The 25,424-nt window shown below is 43.7% G+C and overlaps 1 protein-coding gene across 2 annotated transcripts in view; it reads left to right on the forward strand.

The window, feature by feature from the left end:
* The window catches only part of CDH13 (cadherin 13), a 919,293-nt gene that overhangs the window by 183,530 nt on the left and 710,339 nt on the right, over positions 1-25,424 (forward strand). For both annotated transcript variants that reach the window (XM_073226070.1, XM_036993860.2), the window contains exon 2: positions 17,429-17,540. In XM_073226070.1, the coding sequence (XP_073082171.1) occupies positions 17,429-17,540 (112 nt within the window). The remainder of the gene's footprint in view (positions 1-17,428; positions 17,541-25,424) is intronic.

Below are 25,424 nucleotides of genomic sequence, written 5' to 3' on the forward strand. Positions count from 1 at the left end.
TGGAAGCCAAAGGAAAATCCCACATATGGTAAATTAATTAGAATAGAAGTTACACAAAACCTAGACCTTCTCTGTGACCCTTATCTTATAATTACCTCTTCTTTAAAAGCAGAATGGAATCTTTTATGTATGAAGATGTTACCGCTGACCCTAAATGCATTAAGAGTCAAGGAGACATTTTTCATATATTGAAAATAAGATTTGATTGAGTGCTTGCAAGTGGCTTACTGAAATCTCATTAAACCACTGCTTAATTCCCTATAAATGGCAGAATATTAGCTATTAATGATGAATATGAACCCGTTAGAAAATAAGTTTCGCAATATCTGGAGCTTGCTTTTCAGTCCTAATGAGTGCATCGTCCTTCTCATATTTTTAAGTGTTTTGGAGCAAACGGGGACTTGTGAACCAGGTGTGTGACTCTTCCTCGTCCTCCTTTGTTGCTCTCTTACCGTGGTTACAAAAATGCAGATGAAAATCAGAAAATGCAGTCTATTAAACATATCTGTAGGGAGTGTGAAGCTGCTGTCACTATCCTCAGTTATAATTAGGTTCATAAATTGTGCAAGATTCACAGTGAAACTTATGAATCTAATGCTCTTTCAACTACTCCCACCAAAAAAAAGTAAAAATGAGAAAGCGATAACAGAGCAGCCTCCTATTCACTACTCAAGGGACTTGCATCGCTTTTGCAGTCAACGGAGGTGGATGGAAAAAGGTTCTGTTCTCTCTGTGTCCCGGGAAGAGCCCAACACCAGCCCAGTCACTTGATGGAATCTATCTCTGATCTACTCCCGTCTCGTAGAATTGTTAGGGGATCCCTGAGCCAGAATCAGGGCTTGAAGGAAGCCCCAGTTCTAAGCTCACTGACACTACAGGGCTGCTTAGGAGAGAAAGTGGGGTGTGACCATGGGGAGGGGCGTTCACAGCTGGTTCCATCATAATCTAGAAAGATCTTACAGGAGAGCCTAGAGCAGATGAATGACAATGCTACTGGCATTTTGTATTTAACTAAACACCTTTCTCAGGAAATGTATCGCTTGCCTCCTGGGTGGGGAATTGTCTCTGAGCACAATCAGGTTTAGTCACTGGCCCATGACTCTCTTGTTTTAAATAAATAACAATTTCCTCAATTCAGTGCTAGCTAGCTTGTCTGCTTTCAGAAGATAGGGTATTGCCTCACATTTCCTATATTAATAACCCCTGGCGTCGGTGGATTAACTCTTGGTGCACTGGATGCATCTCTTGCTGCTGGACCCTTGGAGGTCTCCCCACCCGACAAGTTGCATGTTATGTTTCAAATGAATTTAAAGGTCAGTGCCTGGTGCGTGAAAAGCAGGGTTCTGTACTCAATTGCTGAGCTACAGTCAGTCCTTGGTCAGTGGTGCCAAAGGAGAGATAGGAGAGGTATTTCAAAACCACCACAAAGCCCCAGTCGCTCATTTAAAAGAATCCATTTAGCATTCCTTTTGCGTATTTGTCCAAAGAGCACCTATCTGTGGCCAAGCAGAATGTCGGGGCTATCTGGCATGGTCAAACAGCTGTAAGAAATTTTCCCCCAAAGGAGAAAGTACAAAGGCACCTTTCACTGTTGAATCCTGGTGATTAAGAACATGAACTTCGCAGTCACACAATCCTCAGTCCTAGTCGGCTTTGCCTGTCTGCTGCTGGCCAGCTTGGAGCTGAGTCTGTTTGCTTATGATGTCAGGCATTCAATACATGTCCACTCACACGGTTGTCTCCACAGCAATCGATTGCTGGGTCCATTGGGCTGTATGCTGGACATTCTGAGGCCATCATGCCCTACAACGGAGGTCTACAAGCTGGGATCCATGGGTCAAATCCAGACTGCCAGCTGTTTGTATACAGCCATGAGCTAAGAACGGTTTTTACATTTTCAAATGGTTGCTTTTTAAATGCTGAAATAGGTACCTACACAGTACTTCAGTTTTGACTCTAGGTCCACAAAACCTAAAATATTTACTACCTAGCCTTTTCAGAAAAAGTTAGTAGACTCCTGTTCTGGAGCAGTGGGATGGAAATCTAATCTAGATAGATACGTATTTAAGATTTCTGTCAGCCACATTAATAGAAGTAAAATGAAACAGGTCACATTAATTGGAATCTATTTTCTTTGCCCTGCTATATCCAAAGTAGTATCATTTCAAATGTAAACAATGTAAGAATTACAAATGAAATATTTCACATTTTTTCTCATACCAGGTCTTTGAAATCCACTTGTAGCACATCTTAGAGGCACATGTGGCTTCTGTATTGGACAGTGGCCGCTCTGCAGAGCTTGAAGCAGTTTATGCTCCTGTTAACATTCACAGACAAAGCACCAGGCTGTGTAAATTTCCATGTCTTCTCTCTTACAAGGTCACATAGTACCTGGATTAAAAATCCACAGCAACTCGTCTTTAGATGCAAATATGGTCCCCACCTAGCAGATTTCCTAGTGGCGTGGATCCTGGTGCTGTGTCCCTTGATCGGATGAAATCATCCTCTCTCTGCCCGTGCTTCTGCTCTGTCACGCCCAAGTCCACTTCCGGTTCATTGACGCACAGGTAAAGGTAGCAGCGTATGACCCTAGGATCCTAGATTGTGAGGACACGCTCTGCCACGGCGTGCCAGTCTACCAGTGGCCTCCTCATTCCTCGTCTGCAGGGAGAATTTTCCCCAGGCTCCGAAGTCTCAGCTCGTGCACTGGAGGAGCTGGAACGGCCTTGCTGTGCTGACAATCTATACGCATGCTTGCCTCCAGCGAACTGAGGACATTTCATCCTTGGCCAGAGTTTCATCAGATCGATCTGTGACAATAAAATGAATATATGTCTTGGTGCCCCTGGGAGGTCTCCCATGCAAACACCCGGGAGATCATGCTCCAAGCCTTGGGGCCTCTGTGTGTAGCAAAGCCTCATTGCCTCTGGCCCTGATCATCAGAAGTTGCCATGATTCATTCACAGCACGTGTCGTGCATCTTCAGTGAAATGTTTGAAATGTTTTCTTCCTTGGAGGCTTTCCAGAGCTTTGAGTATGAGTGAGAGCTTTGCCCGTGGAAGAGGCTGCCTTCGTGTTTATTGAGTGAATGAGTGAGTGGTGAATCATTTCACACCGGTCCTCAAACTGGAGCGGCCATTGGAATCACCCGGAGGGCTTTTGAAAAGACAGATTGCCAGATCCCACCTCCATGGTTTTTGCCTCAGAGAGTCTGAGGTGGGTCTTGAGAATCATTTCTAACAAGCTCCCAAGTTATACAAAAGGTGCTGGCCCAGAGATGATGCTTGGAGAACCACTGGTCTCAAATACAATGTGGCCTTTCTTTGGGTTCTGACCCGGTATCTAGGCTCATATCCCTCATGTCAGTCAGTCTTCCTACCTCAAGTTGAAATTGTATCTGCAAACCTTTGCAGATAAGTTATCTAACTCAGGCTTTCTCCCACTTATATCTTATTCTCTTTACACATTTTCTTGTGTTTACTAACTTTTATGTGAATCAATTTGCTATTTGGCACAAATATATTTAGAAAGGAAATTTTCTATCATTACCACAAGTAGAAAATCAATATTGCTTTCGATAAGTAGGAGTTAAGCATTAAAATAAAGACACAATTATTGAAATTTTAAAAATGTTCATCTGAGAACACTGCCTAAAATTATCTCACAGTGGTATGTGCAACCCACACTGAGAAATATTGATAACAAAGGAGGTCAGGCCTAAAGAGAGATTTTTTAAAGAATACAAATAAGTTTCAGAGTAATGGAAGTGATAGCATCTTCGCATTTTCTGCTGCTGGTTTTGAATAACAGACATCATACTCCATTATGAGGCCCCTAATGCTGAGTTCTAGCAGTCTGTGATGCCTCAGACTTGGCTTGGAAGAGGCAGGCCCACCCAACTCATGCTTTTTTGTGACAAGATGAGCTGAATTCAACTCAAACAATAAAGTCATTCTAATTTGCATTTTCATAACCCATCCTTCCATTCTCCAAGTGTGACTCTCATTTTTAGGACAGAGTTATTCAATCAAAGGATACGCAGTCCCTTTAAAGGGATATTTATCACCCTTGAAGAATCTTATTGCCAAACCTTAATAGTCTTTCTTACAACAGAGGCTCAAATTCACTATCAAGATGAAGAGGTGGAGCTTGAATGAGCTTTGCCGGAGTATCTCATGATAAAATAGATTAAAGCCTTTAAATGGACAACCCTTGTGGTGGAAGTCAAACAGATACACAAAACTATTCCTGAGAGCCCTGCAGGCTGTGTGCGCTGTGAGTGAGCCCAGAGGGCAAATCACAAGCTTGGGAGTTAGTGCACTTGGATTCTGCATCAGGCTCAGCTGGGTGACCTTGAGTGAGTTGGAGAAACTCTGAATCTTAATTCATCTGAAAAATGGTGGAGATGATGGGGAGGGTCTGGACCTGAGACTGTGGTGAGGATTGCGCCGGAACGTCCCTGCGAAGTGCTTGCCCTGGGTTCTGGTGCAAAGAAAATAAGTGAAATACGGATCTATTATTTGTTTCAAGGACCCCCCGAAGAGCACCTTCAGGGGTCTCAGCAGTTTGCTCAGGGGACCAGTCAGATTCAGGATATAGTCATACTCACGGCTAAGACTTATTACAGGGAAAGGATGCCAAAGAAAATCAGCAAAGGGCAGAGGTGCCCGGGTGAAGTCCACGGGAGACCAGGCTGCTCTTAGAGGATGCGCTTTATTCCTCCAGCAATGAGTTGTGACAGTGCATGTGAAATGCTGCTGCCCAGGCGAGCTCACTAGAGACTGAGTGGCCTAAGGTTTTACTGGGGGTCATTCATATAGGTACCTTCTACTTGGCACATAACAAATTTCCAGGTTCTCAGAAGGAAGCGTGCTCAGCATAAACCATACTATTTGTGCAAATAGTTCAAGTGCAGTGAGACACTCTTATCAGTTATGGTGGTGGGAACCCTCCCCAAATCCAAGTCCCAGATGCCAGCCAAAGGCCAGCCTTGCAAGGAGGCCGCTGCGAGCCTGCAGCCCCAGACCTGCCAGGTTCTCTCTTTTATCATGGGATGTGAGGCCTCGCCTACCTATCTGGCCTCATCTGCTCTGCTTCCACTGGCCTTCCTCCCACTGCTGGGCATCTCCCTGCAGCAAAGCCTTCTTTGTGCCCACTGCTGCCTCCGCCTTGAATGCTTTTCTTGACCTTGGAGTGGCCGAGTCCTCTTCATTCTCCTCATTAAAGGCACTTTCCCAACCTCCGGCTAATGTTCTTCCCCTTCCCCCACCATTCAGTTTCAATTTCTCTACAGAATTTACCACTCTGAAATTATCCCCTGTTCTTTTTCTTCTTTTGACTTGTTCATTGATATCTTCTCTACTGAAATTACGCTCCCCGAAGGCAGACAAATACATCTATCCTGTTTCTTATGCTCTGTGTCTAATACAAGACGAACAGGTAGTAGGTGCTCGTTCAATATTTGTCACACGGGTATTGAAAATTGTTATGAAACATTTCATTGCTCTTTATCCCAAAGAATAAACAAAACCCCTACATTTTTTCCTGTTTATTAATTTAAAGTATTTTATTTGGATGTTGGAAAGAAGTTTTTTTAAATATTGAACTTCTGGAAAATTGACCCCCAAAATCTGAAGAGACTGAGTGCCTCTGGGCTTTTCAAACCCATCTTTCCACATTGTACCTTCTCTGCAGGAGCCTAATTCAAAAACGGCTGGTTCTTGGAAGGCTGCTTAAGGAGCTCAGGGTTTTGTTTACACTCAGGGTAATGGTGGGGCACCTCTGCTTTCCACACTGTGGCCTAGATTTGCCCAGTAGTTCTCCTGTTCTAGGATCGATGTCCAGGGAAGGAGTGTGCTGACAGCCTGTTCGCCCCTCCAGGCCTGCTCCTTATCCGTCTCCGCCTTGTCCTCTGCCCTGTACAGAGCTCTCTTGTCCTCTGGTTTCCCGTGGGCTCAGCACAGGGGTCTGCAAACTTTTCCATAAAAGGCTGGATAATACATATTTTAGGCTTCGCAGGCCCTCAGTTCTCTGTCAAAATCACTCAACTCTGCAATTGTAATGTGAAAACAGAGACAAGTAAATAAGTAAACATGGCTTTGTTTCAATAAAACTTTTATTTACAAAATAGGCAGTGGGCTGGATTTGGCCTGGGGGCTGAGGTCTGCCAATCAATGCTTGAGCCAGTGGGGGACTAGGACAAGGGCTCAGAAGGAGGGGGGAGAGTAAGTCCTGCAGTTGCTGCATCCCTGCACTGGGGTCACAGCTTCTCCCAGGGATCCCCCTCCGTGCAGCTCCCTGTGTTGGGTCTAGAAATGGTCTTCTTTCCAGGACCTGAGGCTTGGATGAGATAAAGGTGCCCCACTGTTACTGAGATGCTGCCCTATGCCCTGTGCCCCTTCTCCCCAGCCCTGTCCATGCTTTGCTTGTTCCTGTATACTTCTGTTCCCAAATGGCTCAGTGTGAGTGTGCTGTCAGTTTCCCGCTGCGGCTAGGGTACCTGGGGGTGAGGAATTTCCTGGGATCTGGGACTCTAGGCATCACAGCCTGAACAGTCCCAGGAAAACCAGCATGAATTGTCAGCCGACCTGGAACCCAGCTCTCCTCGCCAGTCCCTTTCCCCAGGCCTTCGTCCTGGCCCTCGGCACCTGCTGCTTGGGTGCTCCCCTTGCTGGCCATCGAGCGGACGGGGGACCAGATGGGGCCCTCAGCCATCGGCCCGTGAGCCTCTCTGAGCCTTCTGCCTCTAGCACGCAGTCTGTGATCGATGCCTGCCTGGGGACTCTAATGTAGTCCCGCCCTAGTGTGGAATCCCTTCATGTCGCCATGTTTTGCACTGTGTATTTTCTGAAGAAGATGCCTTCTCCTCTAAATACTATGGGAGAGATATACCACGTTTCCTTAAAAAGAATTAGATTTACTTTTAAAGGACAGTAGGATTAGCAGGAACTTTGGCTATTGCATTAATCCAGTTTGAGATAAAAATATCCCAAGGACTGACCTTTCATGAAATTTTAGGTAATTGAACTTGTGGACTCACATAGACAAGAAAAAAATACATATAATGTCCTCATCAAACTATTATGTCTCAGATGTTTGTTTTCTTCTTGTCTCAAAACCTGGCAAATGTTTGCTTGATGGAGAGAAGAGACTGGCTTGTCCTCACCCAAATTTAATGTACTAATGATAACAGGGGTTTGTGGCTTAATACATTTGTATCTACCTATAACTTTTTTGTTTGTTTTCAGTGAGAAGCAGGTTGAAGAGGTTTCCTGCCCATTGTAGAGGTTAGAGAGGGGGGTAATCATTTGATGCTGGTATGAAGCTGAGGGAGGGATGTCCTCAGTGTTTGAACACCAGTGATAAACAACTTCCGTCCCCCTAAAATGCTTGTGACTTTGAAAGAAGGGGAAGGGCCTGATGCTCTGGAAAAGTGTGAACTTGAGTGAGAGAGCAGGCTGGCTCAGCTCCCCAGCATCTAGAAGATAGTAAATGTGAAAGCAGTTTCAGGAGGAGAATGCCAGAGACATCTCATGGAGTGGTAGTTTCTATAACACAGACAACTTCTCTGCAACCCATTCAAGGCAGACGCCTTTCCTGGGAATCCTACTAGATGTCGAATGGAAGCTCAGGGGCTCTGGGAGGCCAGGGAGGTAATATCAAAGAATGAAGAGGTCTGGGTGTAAGAAACATCTATATGAAGACAAGAATGCCGAACAAAAATCACTTTTAAGTTGTATGTGGGAAACCAGCAACACAACTAGGGTAATAAACGGCCAATGAACTTGTTGCTGGGACAGATAGGGAGGGGCATGGGCTGTGGTCCACTGGAGGTGAAGTTCAGCCCATCAGGAGGATATTGTTGTTTGTGGCGTGCTGCCCAGTTTGATTCAAATCCCAGGGCTCTCTCAAACCCAGATACATAGTGAAAATCCTTGATATTTAAATGTTAGCAATTAATCCACAAACTAAAGGCCATCCGACAGATACAGCGGCCATATGGGGCCCGCTGGCTACCATCATCTGCACCCTCTTGATAAGAGTCTGTTTGTCCTTGGAACAAAGTCTGTAGCTGAGTTTTGACTGTGGAGGGAACTCTAGCATGGCTGTCACATCCATGTCCTGAACATTAGTATAGTACTATAGGCAAACTTTCAAGGTCAAATTGATTATCCTCCAGTTTAGCAAAGCGGTAGCTCCTTAATTATGTCAGAAGACAGGATTATCTCTGATCGTTTGAGCTAGGATTCTGGATAAAACATCAAAAGCAATATTTAAATAACACAGGGTCATGAATCAAGGATTCACTGCATTTCTCTTAGTATAGAACAAAATTGTGGTGTGGCTTTTACGCCATCAGTAAGTTTTACAGGGTATTTTAACTCATAGGTAGAAACCCCATCCTTGATTATAAAATGTCACCCTGGGAATGGTGAAAGCTCTCGCTTGTGTGGTGAGGGGTTGTGCCCATAAAGGCCCTGCAAAAATTCAGGCAAATTTTGGCTCAGACAACCTAGAATTAGGAACTGGCATATCCAGTGCGATGCTCGAACTGCCCGTCTCATTAGCTCATGGGAGCCAGTTGTTCACATCTCTTCGTAATTCTGTATCCAGGGAATTCACATTGGTAGCTTGGCCGTGGTGGGAGCATTTACACCATGGGAATCAGCACATCACAAATCAGGGCATTTCTTTCCTGGAGAGCTAGTTGTTAAAACACTTCTCAGGATTCCCCTGGGAATTTCTCCCTACTGGAAGACACCCCACCTCCTCCTGCCTTGAAACCTGAAACTACCTTGTGTTCCACTTAGACGTTACATTACGATTTTGCTTAATGATCTAGAACTACAGTAGAAACATAGTTGCATATTAAATTATTTTCTAGTTCCTATCTTTTCAAGAAGTCTTGCCTATAAAAAATAAAGTTATCAAAGACTTTAGGAATTCTTTCATTAGAGTAACTCAGTCTTGAGACATCTGAGACCTTCTGAGTAATAATGTGGGCACCAAAGAGGGAGTTCAAGGATTGCCGTCATCCATAGTCCCTCCCACTCTGCGTCTTCTTTTGGTTAAAGTACAGATGCACACAAGCAAAATCAACTGACACGCTGTGTCTAGGGCAACGGTTTCTCTAGCAATCTTAGTCCCACCCTCCCAACACTGAGTTTACTATGTTCTCCTTTTCACTATTTCTACTGGATTTCTTACTCCATTCCTACTCTTTTAATTGTGTCTTTAAAATAAGTATTTACATGTCAGTGTTTCCTCTGTGCTCTGTGTTCCTAAAGGGTAGGGGCCTTGTCTTACTAATTTTTAAATCTTGACAACGATAGTAGGCACTCAATAAATGTTGCTTATACCAGTGAATGAGCCCTTGCGAATACGAGTAGTTGGCATGTAAAGAGTAACCATTGCAATTCCTTCTGATTCAGGCAAGCAAACATTTTGAGACATTTTTATCTTAACTATACATTAGGAAGTCAGATTTTAAAGAAAAGATGACTTTTACATTCTATCCTGGGGGAGGATATGGGGTGTTCTGCTTAACACAATGAATTCCTTGACTTCCACACCAATTTTTATTGGGTTTATTTCTTTTCTTCTGGAACTTTTCAAAGTGAGAAACTTGAACAGAGAAAACAATTTAACAGGATAGACATTTAGTTCAATAGAAGAATTTTCCTGGTGTGAAAAAATAAATTGCAAAAAGGACTTTGCCTCTGAAAGATAATTAATAAAAACCTTCCGGTGTCATGACAGATCTGACATCTTGTCTAATATCTGGCAGAAAAGGAAGCGTTGAGAGCCGCACAGTTAGAATAAAATGTTCCATTTCACAGCAAAGCCAGGCGGGATCTGATAATTATTTCTAAAGAAGAAAAGGTCACAGTCTAGTTGTTAAATTGACACAACATCAGTCCTGGAAATAGAACTATTTTTTACCATCAGCGGGGTCTCCACTCAGGTTTTCGTGATTTCATACGTAAATATTGCCAGGAATGTGGGTGATTATGGAATGACTCCCTCTTGGACATTTTGATTTTTGTTTGTTTTTTATTTCAGCTTTATTGAAGTGTAACTAACAAAATTATAAGATATTTGAAGTGTACATCTTGGTGACCCAGGTCAGATACAGTTATTGGCTGTAGTGTATAAATGAGGTAACTAAGGCACAGAGAACTTAAGTAACTTGCCCAGTGTCACACAATAACTAAGAGGTAAAATTGGGATTTAACCAAGGTAGTCTAGACTGAGAATCTTTGCTCTGAATACTTCCTAATTCCCAATATATAGAAACATATTATTTGCCTATGTGTCTGCCTTTCCTTCTAGATAATAAGTTTATCAAAGACTTTATTCATTTCTCTATCTCCAGCATCTAGCCAGGGCCTAACAGAGAAAAGAAATTTTAAAATTTGACTAAGGGAATTAAGGAAAACAATCCATCCACTCCGTCATCACAGCAGTTCAGAACACCCCACCCCTTGAAGAGCACAAATGCTGAGACAAAAGAAAAGGGGCGATGCCTGTTTTTGGTCAGGAATGGAGACTCATTCCGCTATTTCTACATCACGGCTTTCTGCTGGCCCGGACCGTGGGCTCCGGGGTCATGGCCCCGTTTTCACCTGCCCTCCTCTGTTTGCCCCCCACTGCCTTCTCTCTTTCTCCCCCTCTGTTGGTTCGCCCCAGTTTGTGTCCTGAAAAGCCAAACTGAAAAGGGAACCAATATTTTCTGAGTGTCTCCTGGGGGGCCAGCACCGTGGGAGACGGTGTAAGTTTCCTGTGGCAGCTGTGACAGGTTGCCACACATTTAGCACCTCAACACAAATGGATTATTGTACAGTTTAGAAGGTCAGAAGTCCAAGATGGGTCTCCGTGGCCTAACATCAAGGTGGCAGGCTGCATTCCTTCTGGAGGCTCTGGAGGAAAATCTTTGTCTGCCTTTTCCAGATTCCGGAGGCCTCTTGCATTCTTTGGCCAATGGCCCCTTCCTTTGCCTCCAAACCAGCCATGTCTGGGCGAGTCTTTCTCCCACCGCATCACTGAGACCTGGCTTTCACTGTGACATTTCTTTCTCTAACTCTTCAACATTTCCTCCCATTTTTAAGGCTCCTTGTAATTACATCTAGATAATGTGGGATAATCACTCTATTTTAGGGTCACCTGATTTTTGCCATGAATTCCCTTTGCCATGTAATCTAACATATTCACACGTTCTGGGGATAAGGCTGAGGACATCTTGGGGAGGGCATTATTCTGCAGCTTCCCTGTTAATAACTTGAGGAAAGGATACTGTGTAGTATTCAGCTATAGGAAGGTCTAGGATGCTGGTCTCAAACTGGTGCATGAGGGCAACCACAGGGCCCACCAGCTGGAAATATTCTCCTCCTTTAACTTGCCAAGAATCACAGAATCCATCCTAAGTGTCTTACATTAATGGCCAAGAAGGTGGCAGGTGTTCAGTGTTCCTGGTGCTCTAACACACGAGGAACATCTTAAGGAGGTCAGATGCGGGTAGACAACATGCACTGACCCTCACAGTGAGGGCTACCAGTATGTGCCTGCAGGTGTGTGCATGTGTGTGTGTGTACATGCATGGCTTTGAAGAACCTCTTTTCTCCATGCTCTCCCTGCAGGCAGGGTGCCTTTATAAACCTTTCCAGGACTCTGGGTTTTCAGTCCCTGGCAGGATAAAGAGTCAGTCAAAATAAAGAGTCCGTCAGGAATGCTGTAACATTTTTCTATCCTGCAAGTCAGAGATAGGAGCCTTTCTTCCCTGCCAGTCTAAGCCCCTCTGAACTGATTCCAACAGAGCAACTTTGACAGGAGTACCATGGGTGTTTTGTGGCATGGATAAAGGAGCTGTCTGTCTAAGCTTGTAGCACATAGCAAGTGAGTCAGTGAAGGGAAAACAAGGGGCCAGGGACACCAGTGAGTTCATTCGGAAAATCCCACTTTGGAGCTGGCTTAAGAGAGGATGAGATCAGAGGTTGTTTGCAACCTGCTGAGATACTTCTTTGTGGCAGGAGGTTTCTCTTTCTTTATTTACAGCTGCTTCAAATATGGTTGTATTAAGCTGCTCTTCAGTTCTGATATTCCTTCCTGCCTCTGGGATCTGTGATGCCGGGTGGAAGCCCTCTGCCCTTGCGCCTTGCATGTTGAGTGTGTAGGCATCCCTGCGAGCTGCTGAAACGAGCAGCCCCAGGTCCCAGGGACTGCGCACTGCACATGGGGTTCCCTTGCTGGGCAGCATTCCCAGGCCCCTGTCCTCTAAGCACAGCCTGATTTCTGGGCTCTTTCTATTGGATGAGTCCCCCACCTCCATCACGGAGGGCCTTCCTGTCTGTTCTCCCGGATGGGGAAGAGAGGGCATTTCACGGACCAGATCTAGAAGCGGTGAAAATACTTTCCCCCTCCTTCTGTTGGCCCGTGCTAAGTCACATGGTCAATTACTACAGCAGAGCCAGGAGCACACCTCTATGGGCACTCTGATGACAGGTAATTAAAGATTCAGGACAAGAGGGTTCTTTGCTTGAAGAGCTTATTTCCAAAGCGTTGGGTCGCGGTTGCCAACTCAGATGGCTGGAGGGCCAGAGGAGGGCGCAGCGGGGTCCTGTGAGCAGACGCGGTGACACAGTGGTGCAGACAAGGCCAGCTCGGAATGGTGCGCTCTGTGTAACGTGATAGTTTAACTTCTGCGACAGACTGTTCTGGCTAAACTAACCACATCTGTTGGCCACATCCATCCCATATGCTGCCACTTGGCAACCTGCCATCTGGGACAGAGAAAAATCACTTTTCTGGAAGCAAATTCCAAAGTTGGCTATGCTCTTGAGTCAGTACCTGTCAGGATAAACACAAACCCTTTCGTTTTAAAAAGAGAAAGCTCTGAACAGCAGCAAAGAACTGGAAGCTAAAAAAAAAGAAACAGGTGTAAAGAGCGTGATGTAGGGATTTGCTGTCTGTGTGTGAGTTTAGGGCAGTGGCTTTACACAGAGGGCAGGGCTCTGAGCTGCCATTTGAGAGGTTGCTTGGGGTTCCGCTAGAGCCAGCAGCTTAGCCCACACCAGGCATCCGTGTTTTCACCGGGCAGCTGACCCCGAGATGCAAATTCCTTCTGATCTTCTACCTGATTCAGGTCCTTGCTGTTTCTCTTTGAATATTTCTGAGCACAGTCTATTCACGGAACAGTTTTATCATAGCAACAAAAGTAACATTGTGATGATATTTATCCATGTCTACCATGGGGAAATATCAGTGAATCATGTCTGTTGGTTTAAACATAATATATAGAAATAATAATAATTTTAGCAAGCATTTGTCAAGCAATTACTACATGCCCATACTATGTAAGTCTCTTAATGATAATTAACTCATTTAATCCTCATAATAACCTGTAAGATGCTATTGCTGTTCCAGTTTTCTGTCTGAGGAGACTGAGACACAGACGGTTGTTTGTCAGAGGTTATAGTTGGTGAATGGCAGCTGGTGAACAGAGATTCATACAGAGCCAGTGTGGTTTTCTCCTGTGTTTATAGTTAGTCTGAACATGAATCTGCTTTCATGAGCAGGCTGATTGTAATTTTCAAATAATAGAAATCCTTCGGTGGTCATAAAATTTGGCCATTGCTGAGCTTTCAAAGGTGTATCAGTCGCCTGTTGTTTATGAGGTGCAAGCTAATGCATAAATGAACAAAAAATCATACAGGAAGACTATTATTGCCGTGGCATTAAAGATAAATTTGTAATGTTGCTCATAGCATATATTCTAGAAATGTTAAAGAAGATTTAGGGAGAAGTGTGTCCAGGAAGTACATTCGAAGGAGTGACATCTGAAGATGGGCTTATCTAGTTTTGAAGCAAAGTCCAAGTATTCACTTTCAAAGCAGTGAGGGCTGTTTCTTCAGAGCCCATCACACCAAACTCAGTGCACTTGAAATTGAAGAGTGGCTATTCATGACAAGTTCCTGCACAGAGACTGCTTAAGTTCTGCCAGAAAGTCAGGAGACAATAGAAGTAACTAGAATATTCTACCACTACTGTCCAATCAGACATTCAGCTTTTGGAAAACCCTAAATTAGTCTGGATTCTTTTTGAAATGCAGTTTTTTAATTTCAGAGATGTATTACTCAAAACCCAAATAGGCATGAAGGAATTTACATGAAACCAAAGAGTGTGTTACTTAAAAAGATGAGCCTATATTCCTCTCCATTTACCTAGCTAGTTCTGACCCTGCTTTGAGATGCTAGCAAAAATGTCCCTTCGGTGGGTTTGCTTTTCCTGACCCCCCAATGAAATTAGGTTCTCTGTCTCCTAGCTTTTGCATGCCCTCTAAGAGACCTATAAACTCAAGGTAAAATTTGATTTTAGTTGATCAGTTAATTCACTTGTGATGTGTTAATGCCTGTCACCTCATCTAGTCTGCATGAACAGTTAGCACTTCCTGCCTACTTACTCTCGGCAGCATTGCTCCAACTGCTCCACATGAGCAACCCCACTGAATCCACCCAGCTCCTTCCGATGTACATCTCATTTTTCCAAAATGAGAAAACTGAGACACAGGGCAACCCTGAAAAGTGCCAAGTCACTCAGTCAGTAAAGGAAGGAGCTAAGATTTGAACCACATAAAATGACTATGGAGTCGGTGTTTTAAGCACTGCATTATAGTGCCTCTCTAAGCTCCAGGACAGCCCCTAGCAAAATGCTCATGGATCCCAGGATTTTAATATACATTTGGAAATAAGTGAATGAATGAGCCCAAGAGGAGTGGCCAAATGAATCATTTGGCTGTTCTCTACTTGCTGAGTCACACCTTGCCCAGGAGGGTGCTGCGTGCTTTCATAGTACAAAGCATTTAACCTGCATTTTGACTGGTGAATGGAGTGACCCAAGAGTCTACAAAACCAAAGCTGAGCCTCTGGGAGTCCTTTCACCCCTCAGCCTTCCTGAGGGCCAGCAGTTAGAAAGGGTTTATTTTTCCTTGTGACTCCAGAGGAATCTGAATAGAGCCTGCCGAGGAATCAGGACAGCGCCTGAGCTGTGGAGAGATGAGAATGGGGAATGGGGGCTTGGCTCACCTGCACTTCCAGTCAGTTCTGGACTCATATGCTTAGGACCCGCTAGGGAAATGTCATTTCCCTCAGTTCCTATGGGATGCCTGGTCTACTGGCCCTGGATTTGAGGGTAGAATTAGCTGATTAGAAGGTTAACATATAATTGTAGACACAGGGTGCCTGGAGGCAGCCTTTGACCATTTGCTATTTAACTGAATTCGTGTTGGTTAGTTATAGATTTTCTGCTTGCAAAATTTCCAGCAAATATTCCAAGTCCTGAAACTGCATTCTCTGTGTACCACTTGGGACATCAGCATTATGATTGCCTCAGAAGCCATCTGCCCAGAGCCTGCTCTCAAGGCAAGGGGAAAGCTTTACAAGCACAACCGCTGAGATAGGGGACCACGGCATCCTTCCCCTTTGATTCTAGAAAGATGAAGTCAGCCAGGGTGATGACTCTCCCAATTCAATTTCTCTGATGTGTCTGAGGCCAGTCACACCATGAACCTCTGGAGATTGATTCTTTGCTCTCATTCCTTGGGGTTCAGTGCATTTCAAAGACTGATATTTAGAGAGAGGCCCTGGTCCCACAGCTTCCAGCCTTTCGTGCCCTCCTTTGAGAGCACTGGTAGGGATGTAATGAGTTTTCTTCAGCATCCTGTATGCAGTGGTTAAGAGTTTGTGTTCTGGCACCAGCGTTTGGTTCCCCAAGAAGAAGACATTGAGTCACAGGTTTGAGGGTGAGTAGTTTTGTCTGGAGGGTGGTGTCAGAAAAGTACCAACAGGCAATGAGGAAATGAGCCAAGAAAGAGAAGGAAGCCAGTGGAAGGCGAATCATCAAGCCAGATACTGGGCGGGCAGCCTGAGCTCACTTCCAAGTGGGAAATGGGAAGTAGGGCGCTTGCCCGTGAGGTAGTGCACGTGAGGGGTGAGGGAGCTGGAGTATTTGTGCCCCAGTTCTCATCAGTTACGGTCAAGGGCTGCTCCTGGGGATGTGGATTTGTGAGCACTGTCTGCTAGTGCTGTGCTCCGATAAAGCAGCCTTCTACAGGTTGGGAGAAGTATCTCAGGCAAAAAAATAAAGTCCCACCCATGACGAGGAAGGCCTGTGGGGTGTGGGCGGAGCCTGACTGCATCTCCAGTCAGAGGATGCTTAAACCTGGATTCAAATCCTGGCTCCACCCACCTAACCAGACCATGTTGGGCAGATGTGTTACTCTCTCCAGAATGTCAGTCAGGCCCCTGTCTGTACAATGTATCTTATAATTGATCAAATACATCATCAGGCTGTTGTGAAGACTAACGAGATAATGCATATGACAAACTTAGCACAGTACTTGCCACACAGTAAAAGCTGAAGAATGTCAACATCATAAGTACTATGGAGCATCTTTTCTGTGCTAGTGCATGTGGTAGGTACTTGGTATAAAAGGTGGGGGAAAGAAAGGTTATCTATGCTCACAGGACTTACAGTCTTTGCCTACTAAGCCTACAACTATTTCTTACCTTACGAAATCACCCTGTGTCACATAGTGACACGGGAGTGTATCACATACTTTTATGTTCCAAACATGTAACCTGAATTTTTGACTCCTAGATCAACTGCCCCAAGGATTTGCAAAGGCAAAACTGATCTTTAGGAAACAATCATTAATTTTAAATTATCTATAGCCAAACTTACAAAAGTAAAAAGATAAGGTGAAAATTAATTTTGATAATGTATCTATTTAGTCCAATCTGTAGCATATTATCATTTCAACATGTAATCCATATATAAATCATTAATTCAATAGTTGACTTCATATTAGTTTTTGTATTTAGTGTTCAAAATCCAGCACCTATTTTTTGCTGACACGTTCAGCTCAGCTACCTTTTAAGTGCTCAGAAGCCACGTGTCTTTCATGGCTGCCGTATTGGACTGGGAAGGTCTAGTGTGCATTCCTTTTAGAGATAACTTCCAGTGGAATAGTTCCATTATATCGTCTCCTCATCTTTGTAGATGACAGGGCCCCTTTGCATCTCTGAAAGTGAAGTTGGTTTTAGCTCAGGCGTCATATGAAATTGGCAATTTCTGTAAAGATATTTCACACATGCAAACCATGGTGAGATTCTTAGCAGGTGTAAAAATCTGACGAAGTTCTTTCTTTAACTGCAACTTAACAAAAACTGCAGCAACTGTTCCCATTTGCGGGTTTTCCAGCTCTCCTTCTGCCAGAAGGAACTGCTGGCAGCCACAGGACAAGTATCAACTTACCTCTTCATTTGGAAAATGAAATTAAAACCTCAGCTCATTTCTAAAAGCCACAGATCTGGTGGAAGTTAGCAGGGCAAACACACGAGCTGCTGTTAAATATTGATGGTTTTGGTTTTCTCAGGTGCTGCCACTGAGAGCTGCAGAAGGTTTGGAGTGCACTCCTGGATTCCAGCAGAAAGTGTATCATGTCAATCAGCCAGCTGCCTTCATCGAGGACCAGGAGGTTCTAAACTGTAAGCAATGTCGCTTGAGAATGCTTTTGGCCCATTCTCATATTTGATTTTGCCAGTGTCTAAGAATGTGTCTCAGGATGTGGTATTCCCTAAACCAAGTGTTCTCTGATTACTTTTCTTATGTCACTGCCTGACCTAGGCCGGAAGGTCTTGAATTAGTACTTTGTCAGCTTAGATTTGAATAGAGCTGGGCCTTTCCCTTTTTAGTATTTTATCATCAGAGAGCATTTTCCCACCACTCCAGGAAAGGGGACTGCCGATCTCCAAAGTGAGAACTGCTCTGTGCAGAAGACATGAAATCCATTTCCTCTGGGAAGTTCCCTGAGAGCAAAACCATTGCCTTCCTATGAGTCTCTGTTCTACCTGGATTTCTCATTCATAGCAGTAGATCAAAATAATGCTAAGGGCAGAAGCTTGAGGCTCAGAAATGCAAAATTTATATTTTTAAGACTAATAATGTGGTCTTTTGAAAAAGTCAAAAACTCTCCTGGATGTTCTTTGGATTAAATTCAAATCCTCCCAAATTCCAATAAATTTCCTTAAAAATGCTCCCCTCAGATCTGTAGTTATAACTCTTCCTTTTTAATGCTAATATTATATTGTTTCATCTTTATGGGGGCATGGAGTGCATTGCTAAATGAGTAACACGCATAGTTCTGGCGCAGTGGAATTGAAATTGATGGTAGACAAATAACCATTTATTTGTAGGCTCTTGAGCACCATTCTTTCACATTTGGGAATGAAGTATACGAAAACAGTGGTTTAATTTGGTCAGACGCTCTAAGGTCCCTTTAGGGAAGATCATTGTCCATTTGCCCTTACAGTCTCAGGTTCGCCTTCCAGACTAATACGTTCCTTCTTCCGGTGCTAGGTGGCTGGCACGTTTAAAGAAAGGAGACAAAACAGCCTCCTTGATTGGATTGTTCTGTGAGGCTGGAACACATTTTAAGAGTTGAAAGGGAACACAGTAACGAAGATGCAGTGTTGAGCATCCAGGGAGCCCTGCGAGGTGACAGTCCACGCACATCCTGATGCAGTTACACCAATGGCATCATTTCAATAATTAGAGTCTGTAATGACAAGGGGCAGGACGGGCACAATAAGTGAATTCCAAGATGTGATTCCATGTTCATTTGATTCCAGGGTGTCACTCCTGGGTCAGGCCAGCAGGAACTCTCATTTATCTTTTGATTCTCCTATTTATCAGAATCAATATATTTCAAACAGAACTTGTTTCAGAGAACCATTTTCCTGGCTCTCCACTCCTCTTGTCTCATCTCTCTCTTTTCCTTTTCTCTTTTTTTCCAAGTGATTATCCCAAGCGGCATCTATATTAGCATGTGTGGAAATGTGAAGCCACCCTGAGTATGGAAATTAGTGGAGTTGGTATGCAAAGCAGGCCCGTAAATGTGATTGCTTCTGTGATCTTCATGGCACCAAACAGCTTTTAATTCACCGCTGAGAAGCTGGGAACAATCATACTTTGGGGGATCTTTTTAATTTAAACTAGACCAGACTGTACATTCCAGTATCACATTTCTGTTTCTGTCTGTGTTTTTTTATTTTAATCCCCTCAGTAATTAAGGAGGTTCTGATTGTTGGTTCTGTGTAAGCTAGTAAATGCTAAATGGAACTGGGTTGATTATCAAAGATAGCATTGGAAAAATCAGTGACATGGAATTTTTAGATAACTTGAAATTTTATGTATAAATCAGTGCGTGAATTGCTGGATCAGCAAAATCTGACTAGCCCCGCTCTCAGTGCAACTGTGGCTCCAAACATCTGACTAGGGTAACAAGTAAATCCAAGGAGCAGATCTGCTCAGGTATTTTTGAGTTCATCTCAAAGCGATGACCGTCGGCTGTTACCAGGATAGACCCTGTGAATAGGGTTAATTATGCCCAAATGAAGAATGAAATTCTCCATACTCAAGAATTCCCATAGAATACTGGTTGGGAAAATCTAGATTTCCAGACGTATTAGCAATATATTACCCTCATTCCACTTCTAAGAGAAAAGAAAGCCCAAATATTGAATGGACTTTTCCCCTAACCAGCTGCCACTTTCCGTCTCCCCACTTCCCTCCCGCCCTCCCCCTCTTCTCCGTCTCTGTTTCTTCCATGCGTTTCCTTACAGTTCAGCACAGGACCCTTCTCTCTCTCTCTGAAAAATACAATTAACCAAGAAATCAGGGGGCGGTGGGCACTCTCAGAAGGAAGACAATATTGACTCAAGCTAACATCCGGGTGACAATTCAGAATCAAACAGAACCAGAAAGTTTAAAACTATTTAGATATTTGAGGTTACATTTCAAATGTCCAGGAAATGGTTAGGGCTATTTTAGTGACATATACATATATGCTGATATTCTAGGTAATAACAAAGGTTCAAAATAAACCAGGTTAGTAACATTATCTTGAGCTCCACTCAAGGCATTTGTGTTTTCTGTTTTCCCTTCACCTTTGCGCTGTTTAACAGTTTTGGCTCCCAGTCACCGTGGGTTTTGTTTTGCAGAAGGTGTGGACACAGCATACTCAATCAATCGACGTCTTCTCACCATTCCGTAAACTTGTCGGAAAGTGCTGTCTCTTTGCCTGACAGACATAGTATATCTGCTCATACCTCAGACTTAGATTCAACCAATGCTGTGTTCCGCTTTCAGCAGGTTACAGGGAATGTTTATTCTGTCCACGGCTTCCTGCTCTCTTTGTTCAGACTGTAACATTTCCTTTTATCCTTTTTCATCTTTCTGCTCATTTCTCAATGACTTATCTTTTCCTACCTTAACCGTTACTGATGGTCACCTCCACTCCTTTTATTTCCCTAATATTTTATTCACTGTTCACTCTGACACATCTTTCCCTCAGTTGTTCTAAAGCCTTTTATTTTCTTCACATCTAAATAACTCTTTATTCTACTCTCCTTTCCACTGACTAGACTTCCTTTCGTCTTTAAAAGGCCATTTCTCAACAAGCTTCTAGGATCAAAACCTGGTGTCCCACTATTTCTCCTAATGTAGAAATCAGGGGAGCCCTTTCATTCTGTCTTTTACATGTGATGCAAAGCCCCCAACTCATGTAACTTGGACCAAAGTTTCCTGGCTTCATCTCAGTCTTGAAAGGCAAATTGGAAAGATATGGTTATTCCCGTTTTCTTTGAGATGTATGAGATGAATGGGGAAGACAGCTTAGAAGGTGAAACTCAGACAGGAGACACCCATTCAAGGTCTTTGGACTCAGGAAGGAATCTGTGAGGGGCTGTGGCAGGGGGCTCCTCAAGGCCTCTGACACCCCGAGTTCTCATTGCAGTGATTTTCCTTTGGCTGGGGTGCTTACTTCTCCTGCAGCATGAAAATCATGTGATTCTGGTGGTCACCATCTGAGCACCATGAGATTTGAATATTGACCCTAGTTACAGCCTCCCAGATGACACCCAGGCTCCAGAAAAATAACTGGTCAGCCCCCCAGCTGAGGTGCAAGAAGACCAAGTGATAAGCCCCTGAGTATCTTGTGTTTTGCAAAATTACAGAACAAAATATTCTGCCCTGTCCCTTTCAGCTCAGATAGACCTTCCTGACATTAAGGAGGGATCTGTGATCCTCAGATTCACTGGGGAAAACCATCCTGATGGCCCTCCAGGCTTTAGTGGTGGGAGACATCTCCAACCTCCAGTGTCCAGCAATGGTGCCCCACTGGCCACCGAGCCACTATCAGGTCAGCATGTCCATCCTTCACGGATCAATCCTCTTAGGCCACACGCACGTAAACACACAGATAGACACACACACAGAAATTGCTATACCTGAGTTCACCTAAAACACAACCACGTGATCACATTTTCAGTAAGGAAGCTGTATCGGTCAGCATAGGCTGGGCATCAGACAACCCATGGCCTGCCGACGGAGGCGGATTTCTTGTTCAGGTCGTGTGGGTGCAGGTTGGGCTGTTGCCCAGGTAACTCTCCTCCAGGTGGCTGCCATCCAGGCAGGGGCTTGAGGCCCCAGGGTGCTTCCAGCTTGGTCCTGCCACCTTGTGTCCTCTAGTCACTCTTAAGTCACTGAGCTGGCAGAAAGGGGGATAAGAAGAAGTGTGGGGAAGGCATCCCAGATGCTTACCCATGTTTAGCTCCAAAGGGCCATGTGTCATCTCTTTCAGCCGGACCTAGTCATGGAGCCAACATGACTGCAAGAGGGGCCACGAAATGCAGAGGAACGCATGCATATGAGGGCGCGCTCGCCGTCTCTAGCTTGATCCTAACAAAGCAGTGTGACCGGGTCAGAAAGGGACTTCTCAAAAAGGGAGCAGCAAGGAGGCAGCTGTCTCGGAGTGACTCGGGTCCACAGGGGCAGAGGACTGAGCTGCCATTCCTGCGACTGAGCGAGGTCATCACCTGTGACTGCTTCTTGTAGTTATTATCAGGGGGTGCTTCCCACTGGGCAGAGTCGGCTGCTTCTTAGAAACCCCCCCAAGGAGGGACCTTCCCTTCTGCTGGTTCTAACAGGATGGGCTCCACCTGCACCTTCCTGGTGATCATAGTCTTGTGGTGAAGATCATATAGTCTTAAACACATTGACTAAGGTTCAAGCACATGAAGTCACATGTTGGCTGTGTGACCCTGAGTGGGTTACTTGAATCCTCTCAGTTTGAACTAGCTCATCTCTCTAAGAAGGATAATGGCAGTCCTCACCTCTAGAGTTGATGCAAGAGTTGATGGGAAAATGTTTAGAACAGTTATGAATAAATGGCAGTTGTTATTGTTATTACTATCCTTATTGCCATTGTTATTATTATATTATTATTATTGTTATTCATAGACCTTAGAAAGGTTCTATTTCCTTAGAATGACCATCCAAACTTAGCTTCTTAAGGAGATAAATCATGGACATTAAAAATCAATCTGAAGAGATGAAGAAACATCCAAAACAGTGATTCTAGGATTTGAACTTCATGGACCAGTAGAAATTCTTCTGAAATCTTGGAATGATGAAAGTGTATTTTTAAACATTTTCCTAAGTTTGGATCTGGGAAAAGAAAAAGCAAGCGAACAACCAAGCTAGAAGGACAATACTACCATTTACTTTGGCCAGAATTCTCTCTTAAAAGGTCACTTGGCACCAAGAAACAACACAAAGGAAGGACTAATTACAGAAGAGAAGGCAGGCCTTTGAATACATTTTGTTTTGTAAAACATAGACCCACATCCTTCCCTGTTCACCTCATCTTGTTGGGAAATCACCATGTGAGGCATTAGGTTGATGTTACTATTTTTGCTCGTGGCTTTTCTGATCCTCCTCTGAAGCTTCTATATGTTCACGTTTTCTGGACAGACAGAGCTAACACTTAAGAGACACCCCCTGAAGGACTGTATGCCTCTTCTGACAGGAAGACCAGAGAGTGTTTCTTGAAAATGTAACAAGTGTGTATATGTTAAGAACAGATGCTGAGATTTTTAGAGGACCCACCAGTGCTGACTAGTGCATGGCATTGCTAGGCTCTGAGTGTGGAGGTTCCCCATGAGCATCATAGCAGCTCTTAGGGGAAAACATGCTCTCCTGTGCTCTTTTCACAAGGGAGGATACTATGTCTGGGTGATGTGAAGCAGTTTACCCAAGAGCTATCACTCCTAATTGGTGGTGGGAAGATTCGAACCCGGGGTTCCAATGCCCTGGCTCTTATCCAGAGTTCTCAGGTCGACTGGCTTGCTGTTTTTGTTGATGTTGGTGGTGACATATCAAGGGAAGTTGGCACTTAATTTTCTCATTTGCTTTCATCATCCTGGATGAGATAAAGAGAGAACTGTCACTGCAGTGTACCTTTTCTTTCATAGTCAACTTTATTCTCCCTCTGAAATATGGAGAAGTACCCCTTTTTCCTTGTTTTGGATGGATCCGGTGCCATATTGCCCATGACTCTGTTCTCCTGGTGTTCTGCCCACCCTATGAGTTCCATTTGGTCATCCACCTTGACATTGACCTTGGCTGGCAGCCAGGTCGCCCATGGAGTGCATGGTGTCACATTAATCATATTTGTGCTTAACATACGTGAGTCATGGCTTTTGAGGGTGTTTTTAATTGGCTATAAATCAAACAGGGAACTTGAAAAATGAAGGCAATTAATGAAAAGGCAATGTGAGAGGTGTTTTTGCATCCTAACACAGGAAATACATCGCCAGTGAATTAAATGTCAAAACAAAGGCCCTTTTGACCCTGCTGAAAAGATTTCATTTGGGTGATAATAAATGGATGAACTTTCCAACCTGGCAGGTGGAAAAATGCCTGTTTCCTGAGTTCAGGCTGACTTGGGCTTTTGTCTGTCTATATTTTCTATCCTTAAGAACTTTCTAAGTTCTTTTTTTTTTATTTTGATGATTAAAAACAATCAATTTAAATTTCCTCTCTGTTTTTTGGTTGTTCTTTGCACTAGTAACTAATATTTACTCTGAGGCTCAGAGATTGATTAACTGATTAGTGAAATTATTTAACATCACTTGTACTGCAGCCTGGATACATCTGAATAAGGTAGTTTCAAGCTGTTATGTATACCAGGGAAAATTACTCTGGCATCCCTTAATTCACTCCATCACTATGAAGATAACTATATCTTGGGTCAGAATGTGGCTCTATTTCTATTAATGAGAGTCTTTCCTATGTGTAAACAGAGTCCAGTAGAATCTTATTTGTATAGGTTTGCCCTCTCCCCCCAACATATTTGTAGCAATCTAGTAATCAGTCAATTAATACTTGCTGGGATCCTCACATATGCATTATACTAACTACCTCATTTCATAAATGTAAAGTGACAAAGTGAAAGTAACTGCAGATTTAAAAGGATACATTTACATTAGGAAGGGATATAATAAAATGTTGATGTCCCTCCATAGGATGTGGGTCCTACGCCGTACTGTAAAGACTGGGAAACATGGAATAACACAGTGAGAGGCTGGAGGAGGTGGGGGGTGCGGATGCAGGTGGGGCTCTCTTGGCAAAAGTAGAATTGGAAGGAATAAATAGACCACAGGAATCGCGCTGTCAGCCCTTGGGCTAAATTTGCCCCACAGAAAGGTCCCGTCTGGCTGCTCAGTATGGCAGACTGAAGTGTTTAATGAAAGGAATTTGGTGTCAACATTGAGAATTTCATAACTTATGGACAATATTGGACCTGTAGCATACAGACCCCAGAGGTAGGCTAGCTGGGTTCAAGCCCAAGGTCAGGCCATTATCAGCTAAGTAACCTGGGCAAAGTACAGGATTAAAAAAAAAAAAAAAGAAAGAAAGAAACTCATCCTATGAAGCCAACATCACCCTAATATCAAAACCAGGCAAAGACCCCACCAAAAAAGAAAACTACAGACCAATATCCCTGATGAATGTAGATGCAAAAACACTCAACAAAATATTGGCGAACTGAATTCAAAAATACATCAAAAGGATCATACACCATGACCAAGTGGGATTCATCCCAGTGATGCAAGGATGGTACATTTGAAAATCCATCAACATCATCCACCACATCAACAAAAAGAAGGACAAAAACCACATGATCATCTCCATAGATGCTGAGAAAGCATTCGACAAAATTCAACATCCATTCATGATAAAAACTCTCAGCAAAATGGGAATAGAGGGCAAGTACCTCAACATAATAAAGGCCATATATCATAAACGCACAGCCAACATCATACTGAACAGCGAGAAGCTGAAAGCTTTTCCTCTGAGATCTGGAACAAGACAGGGATGCCCACTCTCCCCACTGTTATTCAACATAGTACTGGAGGTCCTAGCCACAGCAATCAGACAAAACAAAGAAATACAAGGAATCCAGATTGGTAAAGAAGAAGTTAAACTGTCACTATTTGCAGATGATATGATATTGTACATAAAAAACC

The sequence above is a fragment of the Manis javanica genome, chromosome 17, assembly GCF_040802235.1.
Source record: "Manis javanica isolate MJ-LG chromosome 17, MJ_LKY, whole genome shotgun sequence".
NCBI classification, from domain to species: Eukaryota; Metazoa; Chordata; class Mammalia; order Pholidota; family Manidae; genus Manis; species Manis javanica.